Source organism: Gastrolobium bilobum, unplaced genomic scaffold, assembly GCF_033153095.1.
Source record: "Gastrolobium bilobum isolate Gb01-03AN ecotype WA unplaced genomic scaffold, APGP_CSIRO_Gbil_v1 utg27305, whole genome shotgun sequence".
NCBI lineage: Eukaryota > Viridiplantae > Streptophyta > Magnoliopsida > Fabales > Fabaceae > Gastrolobium > Gastrolobium bilobum.
Genome location: NW_026897244.1, coordinates 212,994 through 223,202, shown reverse-complemented (window position 1 = coordinate 223,202; position 10,209 = coordinate 212,994). Strand labels below are relative to the sequence as shown.

General features: G+C 35.6%; 1 protein-coding gene across 4 annotated transcripts; it reads left to right on the top strand.

Annotated features, from left to right (window-relative positions):
* Window positions 1-416: 416 nt before the first annotated feature.
* LOC133305165 (putative disease resistance RPP13-like protein 1) lies at window positions 417-6,638 on the top strand. 4 transcript variants are annotated; one of them, XM_061505300.1, is made up of 5 exons: window positions 417-4,220; window positions 5,101-5,176; window positions 5,543-5,814; window positions 6,253-6,295; window positions 6,465-6,638. In XM_061505300.1, exon 1 carries the CDS (start codon window positions 487-489, stop codon window positions 4,201-4,203), a length of 3,717 nt encoding a protein of 1,238 aa, XP_061361284.1. In that variant the 5' UTR covers window positions 417-486; the 3' UTR covers window positions 4,204-4,220; window positions 5,101-5,176; window positions 5,543-5,814; window positions 6,253-6,295; window positions 6,465-6,638. The 4 variants fall into 4 exon arrangements, with proteins under 4 accessions (XP_061361284.1, XP_061361283.1, XP_061361281.1 ...); XM_061505299.1 differs by having other exon boundaries at window positions 5,691-5,814; window positions 6,253-6,638; XM_061505297.1 differs by having other exon boundaries at window positions 6,253-6,638.
* Window positions 6,639-10,209: the final 3,571 nt, after the last annotated feature.

Here is a 10,209-nt window from a genome sequence, read left to right as displayed (position 1 = left end):
TTACGACAAACGAATCTCTATAATATTGCACAGTCACTTTTCCTGCAATATAACTCTTATAAAAACCTTATTGTAAAGACATAACCACAAATTACAAATTACAGAAAAGTTGAAATTTTCAAAGGATTGTTTAATTTATGTCGCATCTTTCAAACAAGCATGCATATTATTGGCTAATTAACATAGTCGAGCCTAAATTTTCCACGAGTCTGTCTTCGTCTATGTCAGGAGCATCTTTAAAGCAAGAATTAAAAAATAAAAATAACAAACGTATTGCAGAGAGCAATTGCACCCACACAAATTTTTTAATATATCTAGTGACCCAATGACTGTGAGCATGTGAAGTCAATGACTTTGGCCAAGAACTTATATGAGAACATCTGTATACAAAATACACTTCATAAAGAACAGAGATTAGTGCAGAGACTACTACAAACAATTACTTACTTTTTCTGTCCTTAAATCTGATCACCTATTCTTGATATTATGGCGGGTGCTCTAGTGGGTGGAGCTTTTCTCTCTGGTTTTATCAATGTTGTTTTCGACAGGCTCTCTTCCCCTGAGGTTGCTAACTTCATCCGAGGCAAGAAGCTTGACAGCAAGTTGATTCAAAGATTGGAGACCACCCTTTATGCGGTTCAGGCTGTGCTTAATGATGCTGAGCATAAACAATTCTATGATCCCGCTGTGAAGAAGTGGCTCGATGATCTCAAAGATGCTGTTTATGTGGCAGATGATTTGTTGGACCAAATTTCTACTGAAGCTGTCACTCAGAAGGAGGTGAGTAACTTTCTGTCTCGATTTCTCAATTTGAGAGATAGGAAAGTGGTAAGTGAGATTGAAGACATCACTAGCAGGCTAGAAAGTATCGTGAAATACAAAGATATTCTTGGCCTGAAAGAGATTCCCGGAGAGAACATGTCATGGAGAACTCCATCTACGTCTCTAGTAAAAGGGAATATATATGGCAGGGACAATGACCAAGATGCCATAATCAAAATATTAAATGACAATAGTGAAGAGAATTTATCTGTGATCCCTATTGTGGGCATGGGTGGCGTTGGAAAAACCACTTTAGCCCAATGGGTGTTCAATGATGAAAATTTGATGAAGGGGTTTGATTTAAAAGCATGGGTTTGTGTGTCTGAAGAATCTGATATTCTCAACATTACAAGGACTGTAATAGAAGAACTTACTCATGGTACTTGTAATGTGAAGAATTTCAATATACTTCAACTTGATTTGAAGGAAAAGCTGGCAAGAAAGAAATTCTTTATTGTTCTGGACGATGTTTGGAATATTGATCATCATGGTTGGGATAGTCTCAAAGCGCCTTTTCAATGTGGAATAACGGGAAGTAAAATCCTTGTAACAACACGTAGCGAGAAGGTTGCTTCAGTAGTCCAAACTCGTCCACCTTACAGTCTGCACGAGTTGTCTGATGAACATTGTTGGTCAGTGTTTGCAAAGAAGGCACATTTTCCAGAATCTAATGGTGATTCAACTCTAGAAAAAATTGGCAGAGAGATTGTTAAGAGGTGTAAGGGTTTACCTTTAGCTGCAGAAACCCTTGGTGGGCTCTTACAAACAAGACATGATATCAAGAACTGGAATTCTATATTGACAAGTGAGATTTGGGAATTTCCTACACAAGATAGTAAAATTATTCCAGCATTGAGAATAAGTTATTACCATCTGCCTCCACATTTAAAATGTTGTTTTGCTTATTGTTCATTGTATCCCAAGGATTATAGATTTGATAAAGATGCATTAATCTTATTATGGATGGCAGAAGATCTTTTACGGAGACCAAAGACAGGAGAGACACTAGAAGAAGTTGGTTCGGAGTGTTTTGATGATTTAGCTTCCAGGTCATTTTTCAAACTAATTGAACAGTATTTCGTGATGCACGACCTGATTCATGACTTAGCAATATCGGTTGCAGGGGACTTCTATTTTAGATCAGAAGAACTTGGGAAAGCAGACAATGTTAAAATTCAGACTCGTCATTTGTCATATGGAAGGCTGAGTCATCCTTTCCCAAAAAATTTTGTTGCCATTGATAAACTAAAATCTTTGAGGACTTTTCTGCCAATCAATTTCTCAACTCCTTCATTCAGCTATGAAAGTGCAGCATTCATCATATTATCAATGTTTAAGTATCTAAGAGTTTTGTCATTTTCTCAATTCAGGGAACTTGATGCATTGCCTGATTCTATAGGTGAATTGATCCATCTGCGTTACTTGGATCTCTCTTATACAGGTATCAAAACATTGCCAGGATCATTGAGTAACTTGCACAACCTACAGACATTGAAGCTGCGTCATTGTCCTCAGTTGATTATGCTGCCAAGTGACATGCAAAATCTTGTGAACTTGCGACATCTTGATATTAGAGGTACTGTTTTGAAAGACATGCCTCGAGGAATGAGCAAATTGAAACATTTGCAGCTCTTGAGTGATTTTGTTGTGGGGGAGCATGAAGAGAATGGGATAAAGGAATTGGGAGAACTTTCAAATCTTCATGGATCACTATGGATTAGCAAATTGGAGAATGTTACCAGTATTGGTGAAGCAAGGGAAGCAAGGATAATGGATAAGACCCACATTGAAAATTTGATCTTGGAGTGGTCTTCTGATGGTGATATGGTTACAATGTCAACGCACATCGAAAGAGAAATATTTGACAAGTTACAACCTCACAAAAACTTGAAAGTGCTCACGATTAAGAGGTACAGGGGTACCAGATTTCCAGATTGGGTAGGACATTCTTCCTACCACAATATGACTCATGTGAGACTTGAGTCTTGTAGCAATTGTTATATGCTCCCTTCGCTTGGACAATTACCCTCCCTGAAATCCTTGGTGATTGAAGATTTTAATGGGCTGGAAATTATTGGTGGCGAGTTTTACAAGAATGATAATGATGAATCTTGTTCAGCAACACCCTTTCCATCCTTGGAGACTCTTTCATTTTATAGAATGTCTAGTTGGGAGGTGTGGCGCTCACATGAGTGTAATGCTTTTCCTCAACTTAAAGAGCTTAGAATAAGTGATTGTAGCAGCTTCAGGGGAGATTTCCCTACTCACCTTCCTGCTTTGGAAACACTTGAGATTTATCGTTGCAATCAGCTTGTTTCTTCTCTCCCAAGGTCTCCAGCAATTTGCGAATTAACGATACATGAAAGCAATAAAGTAGGGTTGCAAGAGTTGCCGATTTCGCTACGATCCCTATCAATCACAGGATGCGAGTTGGTGGAGTCCGTGTTTGGAGCCATGGCCATCACCCAGCCAACTTGTCTTCATTCTTTGAGGATCTCAGATTGTCCATCTGCCTTATCATTTCTGGGGGATATTTTACCACAATGTTTGAAAGAACTATTCATCCGAAATTGTGAAAAGGTAGAATTACCAACGCAACACGAGTTACTTGAGACATTGATAATAGAAAACAGCTGTGATTCAGTTGTATGCTTCTCATTGGAGACCTTTCCTAATCTCAAGTTGCTGGAAATCAAAAAATTTGAAATTATGGAATCTCTTTCAGTGTCACAGTCACAGGTTAATGCTCTTAGCTTTCTCTACATTGATCAATGCCCCAATCTTGTATCTTTTCCCACAGAAGGATTTGCTGCGCCCAACATGACATCTTTCGGGCTAGGCCATTGCAACAAGTTGAAGTCGTTGCCTTGTCACATGAATACTCTTTTCCCAAAGTTAGAATATCTGAGAATAAGTAATTGCCCAGAAATTGATTCGTTTCCACAAGGGGGTCTGCCGCCTAACTTGACAAGCCTTGAGATCTGGGATTGCGAGAAATTATTGAGCGGCCTATCATCTATGGGCATGCATCAGGGTCTCACTCATCTAGACATTGCATGTGAGAGTGTAAAGTCATTCCCGAAGGAGGGTTTGATGCCTCAGCTTCCCTCCCTTAACACTCTGTGGCTGTATAAATTTGAAAATATGGAGACGTTGAACTGCAAGGGGCTTCTCCACCTTACCTCTCTCCAAACATTAACAATTGAAGATTGTCCCAAGCTGCAGAATATGGCGGGAGAAAGGCTGCCTCCCTCTCTCATCAAACTCGAAATCTTTGCAAGTCCTTTGCTGGAAGAACGGTGCAATACAAAGCACCCGCTAATTTGGCCCATAATTTCCCACATCCTAGGCATTCGAGTTGATGGCAAATGGGTTTCGTGATGTGCGATTCTCAACAGGTAATTCTGATGCACATGTCCTCCCGTCATGATACCTCAATTTCATTCACCTCTTCAATATGATTCATGTCGATCGTTGCTTTACATTTCTAATGGATTTGTCTTTTTGTTTTCTCTCTCTATATTTCATTAAGAAATACATTCGCCAACTTCAACAGAATCTGTTCATCCGGGTTTAATAAAGCAAGACTGCATCAAGCTTTGTTGCTTCAACAAAATCTATTTCAAAAAAAAAAAAAAAAAAAAAAAAATTATAAATGCGGTGCTAATAACATTTATGTATGAAGGGAGGGTCTTATCTGTCCCGTCAAGGCTCAAGAAGGTAATTCGCACTCTATCTGTTCCACATATTATGACTCATTTGCTTTTCCAACAAGTTTAAGATTCTTATGTTCTAATAAAGAACATCACATATTTCTACGTAATTCTATTTAATAGATTAATATATCAGATCAAGAGTGTTATTTTGAATACTGGCCCTATCTTTTTTGAATTGAAAAGAAAAAGTAAGGACATATGTGAAAAGAGTAAAGAATTTACTTCTTGTCTTCCAAAATGAGAAACACATTTTTAGACTTCCCAAAGCGAAAATCGAGCCTTAAAAATTGGGACAGAGGGAACATTCTACATTTCCACTCCTTTAACATGGTGAAACAGGATTTGAATCTATATCTTGACATTCTCTATCTCATACATGTGTCACCGATGACCTTTTGGTCTGCTTCTACCCCTCCGTTACAAAATAGGAATGATTGGATTTGTCAGAGTCACTGATTTTAGACATGTTTGCTAATAATAGTCTGCAATCCACCAATCCAAAGAATGAAAGCACCGATGACTTTTTGTGATGTTCTAATATTTGTCATATCTTTTGTTGTAGAGTTGAATGATTCATCAAGAAGGAATCGGCATCAGAAGTACAAGCTTAAAAAATAAAAGGCTCAAATTATTATTCTGTAAGTTCCATTATGTGGGTTGAAATCTGCATTTATTTGGTACTCATCAGAGAAAATTTAATTGTGCAACGTATAGAAAGTTCTTCTAGAATAATTGATTATTTGTTTCTATTTTTTTTTGCTAAAAATGATTTCAATTTCTCTAGTTATAAAACCTTTACAATTTATACTTTATAGCTTGAGCATGTGATTGTATGGTGTGATGTTTTTACTTTAGACTCTGGCTGATGAGATAAGGTGTTCCTTCTAAGCCTAATTTGCGTATTCCTATTTGAATATTTGATAACATATTGTGCTCTTAATGATTATTTGTGGACATTATAATATACTTTGATTTGATATTGGTATTGTCTGTCCTTATTTCAGCTATAGTAACTTTTGGGATTTCTATATTCAACAAGCAGCTGATTTGTAACTGAACAGTGCACAGAAGTAACTACAAACTGGATGGATCCAGAGATATTGTTTTATTGTACATTACTCTGATGTCTTGTAGCGGTTCTTATGGATACAGTTTTTCCAAGGGAGCCGAAGTGATACCAGCTACGGTCAAGAATTTCGTTTTGATATATGCTGTTTGAGTTGCAGTGTCAAAAAAAATGTGTGCAGTGAAGCCTCTTTGGTGGGCTTGTGAACAAGTAAGCACCAACTGAAAATTTTGTTGTATCTTTTTACAGTTTGTCCTGCAGATCACTTGTGCAATGTGCGCTATTAGCATGTATTAACCTTAATTAGATGATCTAATTGGTACTAGGTCCCAATTTTCATTACAATATAATGTTGTTGGTAATTTTTATTTTTATTTTTGGGCTAATTTTTAAGACATTGAAGATGAGATGGTAAAGTTAGGTTCTGGGGGTATCCTAAAATCTTCCTGGGAGCTAGAAAGGATGGCAAAGATGCTGAATATGTTCCTCAATTTATTAAATTGTTTATATCGTCATGTATTTATTTTCGGTCATTTTTCGTGCAAATGACATTCCAACAACAGAAACATTGTCTAGTTAATGGTGTTTTGTTTTTTTAACTATACAGACTACGAATATAGCTAATGGTTTTTATCTTCTTGTACGCAGTTTCTCCTGATGGGCAAAGCATTGGACTCCAACGGGACATTTGGTACAAGATTTTTTTCAGGATTCTTGATAAACTGAATTTTTTTTAAATTTTAAATTTTCAGATATTATCGTAATTTAATGTTGGGCCGGTTCCCTCACGAGAAGGAAACCCATTGGAATTATGAGCCTAAATTCAAATTATAATGGAAGGCATTTTGGTCTTTTTGCAGGGGTAATTTGTCGTTAGTTGTGTATTTTATCATTGCATTTTCACTACTTTGTACAATTTGTATTTAAATTCTTAATTGTTACTGTATCTATCTGTGGTGCCTATAGTTGCAGGGAATTTTTTGTATTTATTGATAGTGGAGATGAATTATATTCCGTGCTTTTACTTTTCATATTCAAGGGTTTTTCATGTAAAAATTGGTCTGTGTTATTATTAACATTTATATTAACATTTGATTGCTCTTAATATTAATATTTATATTTTGTGATGGTATTTTGATCTTCTTGATTTTAGTATCGTAGACGTATAGAATTTACTTATTTGGGGAAAAAGTCAAGTTGTGTTTGAAAGGAAAGAGAAAGAATTTCAAGAATAATTGATTTTATTTTTTTCACATCATTTACACATTTTGTGTAGACACATTATTCTAGTTACAAAATAGATATTTATCAGCGTAATTAGGAATTCTACCAATCTTATAATTTGCCTAAAATAATAAGTCAATCCTATAATATCTTTACAGTAACTATTCTATCTATAAAATTCTCTACTTAAATATGGCATACAATAAAAAAGATAACATCATATCAAATCTTCGAGAATCTCAACACTTTCCTTTAATCTTCATGAAGAAATCACTCATGGCTAGTTCCCTCAATATAATCTGTGTTGAGGGAACGGATCTGCAATTTTTCTATAACTAAGTTTATAGAATATGTGCACTATATACTTATTGCTTGCACATCGATAATAATTTTTTTGAGAATTAAGATAAAGAGATAAAGCATAAACTAAAGATTAATTACATAATAACATAAGTAAGAGCTATATGGAAAATGAGGCCATCAGAGGTTAATCCTATAAGATTGCAAAAAATATAAGTAAAATAGTAGCTAAGTATATAAGCTGCAACTACATCAAAATAATGATCACTACAAGTTAGATTCGACACACACACACTCAATTGATGATGTCAAGATGATGATCTTGTAAAAAAAAAAATCCATTCAACTGCTGGATGGTCATCCAAACAAATGAATGAAAACTTTACCGTGATCCTCGTAAAAGACCATGAAAATAGCCACTCATTTCCGAAAAATGCAACCCAGGCCATCTTACCGAGTTCTTTTTCTCTTCCAAATATTAGCTTTTAAAAAAAGCAAAAATCAATAAAAAAGTCAAAATTTTACTTTTTTAAAAAAACTAAAATTTTTGGCTTTTGAAAATAGGAGAAGTCAAAAGCAAGTCAAGTATCCTCCTGATTTTACCTATCACTTCCTTCGACATCTCTCAGTTTTGTTTTAAATATTCTCCCTTGTTTCCATCTTCTTCTCAAGTTCAGTGCACTTCTCACTCTACTGTGGGCTTCTATGCTTTGAAAGTACTCTCCCTGATATTCTACATTGCATTGGTCATCTTGTTGGGTATGGCTCCATAGAGGCTTGGTACTATTGTGGACTTATGATTTATTGTAATTTTTTTTCTTAGTAATTTGGGCTTGGACCCATGAATAGCTGTTGTTAGGGTTTTCTAAATCCTATTTATATTCCGTTGTAAACTGAGTGACTCGTAACTTGTAACAAGTGGTAGTAAGGAGACTGTAGTACAGACAAGCTGGACGTAACCTATATTGGGTGAACTAGGGTAAATTATTGTGTCAATTTCTCTCTTTCTTTTCTCTTTTTGTTTTTAGATTCATGTGTGTCGATTTCAGATACATCTTAGGGTTTTTATCGCCTTCTGTCTTTCTCGACCATTTCGCTTCAATCCACTCTTGAAGTTATTCGTTTTTTCAAATTTTTTGCAATGGTTATTTTTTTTTTTTTTTTTGGTATGCTATTTTTTGTTTTTAATTTCTAATGTTCAAGACAAATTTCTAATTATATATTGTTGAAAAGCTTATTTGGGTTTTGTTTTCCCTTTGTTTCTTTTTGTGTTTTAATGATTATTGATATGATTTTTATTATTTTATCAAAAAAATAAACACTATTATCGTCTCAGAAAATTCCAGAAACATGGATACGAGACATGTTGGCAGAGTTGTTTCTACATGTTTGTTTCATAGTTGAAATTTATGGTAATGGTCTTTTTGCTCTTCCTCTTGATGTTTATAAGGAGCAAAACATAGAAGGAATAAAGGTGTTCAGTTTGATTAATTGATGACTTTGTTGCTTACTGTAGAAAAGAAGTTGCGAATTTAAAGTATTGTTTTTATTAGATAAGAATAGGCTAGTCTAAATGTGATCTGATTGTTAGTAAATATTGTTTTATTAGATAAGAATAGGATCTGATTGTTAGTATTTTGTAGATAGTTGCCTATTCTTATGATATGGTTGTTATACCATCTTGTATATAAACTATTCAAGAGGAGGAAATAAAATAAGAAGAATGTTTATTCTGTATATGATGTTTCCTTTTTAACATGGTATCAGGTGTTTCAATCCTTGGGACACGTTGTTTTTTTCCTTCTCCTTTGTTTTTTTCCTTGCCTGACGTGTTCCATTTTCCTCCTTTCATTTTTTCTTTTCCCTGACCACACCGTACCTACTCTTCCCTTGTTCCTCAGAAATATCACAATTTCTCACCAACTGCATCACTGAAATCATCATCCCTCCCACCCAAACCGAAATCACCATTTTTTTTACCCTTTTCCCACGAACCGAATAAAAAAAATTTGAACTTTCCCACAAACTGAATCACCAAAATTTTTCCAAACCAGAATCACCATTTTTTTACCACCCTCCTTTTCCCTCAACCTGAATCACCGAAACTTCCTTCTCTGTTTCCATGGTTGAATCCCCACAAACCGAATCACCGGTATACTCGTCCACCATCCCTTCCTCATCATCATATGTTATGTATGAAGGCATCCTAGGTAACTCTCTTGCTCTTTCTACTCACTTTCGGAATTCATCTTGGATTATTGATACTGGAGCGTCTGATCACATGATACGTGATGCATCTTCCTTACTGAAATGTGGCCCTTGCAATTAGAAGAATATTACCACTGCTAATGGTGGGTCTGCCTATGTTACGGGTCAGGGAAGTATTGTTTTATCCCCTACACTCACCCTTACCTCTGTTCTTGTGGTGCTTACCCTTGATTTCAATTTGCTTTCTGTTAGTAGACTCACATCTGACCTCAATTGTACTGTTATATTTTGGCCCACTTTTTGTATTTTTCAGGACGTCCAGAACCAAATGATTCTCGGCTACGGTGTTAGGCATGGCAACCTCTACTTTCTTGAACTCTCGGATTGTGACCCTGGTGTACCTGGCAGAGCATCCACTACTACTACTCCAGCATCTCATTCGTCTATTTGGCTCTGGCATAGAAGACTCGGACACCTCTCTTTTGGTTATCTTCATAAATTACTTCCACATTTATTTTCGAATTGTAGTTTCTCTAATTTTCATTGCTCTACTTGTGAAATGGCTAAAAGCCATCGTATTCCCTTTTATCCCAGTATGAATAAAAGTACCATTCCATTTCAAGTTGTCCATTCTGATGGCGGGTCCCCTATTTTTCTCATTCGTACTATTATGTATCTTTCATTGATGAATGTACTCGCATGGTGTGGATCTTTCTGCTTAAAAATAAAAATAAAGTGTTGAATGCTTTTAAGAGATTTCACAGTATGGTCAACACCTAGTTTAAAAGTTCAATCCAAATCCTTCAATCAGATAATGGATTAGAGTACAAAATTGGACCTTTTTCTGAATTCTTATCCTCTACTGGCATAAAA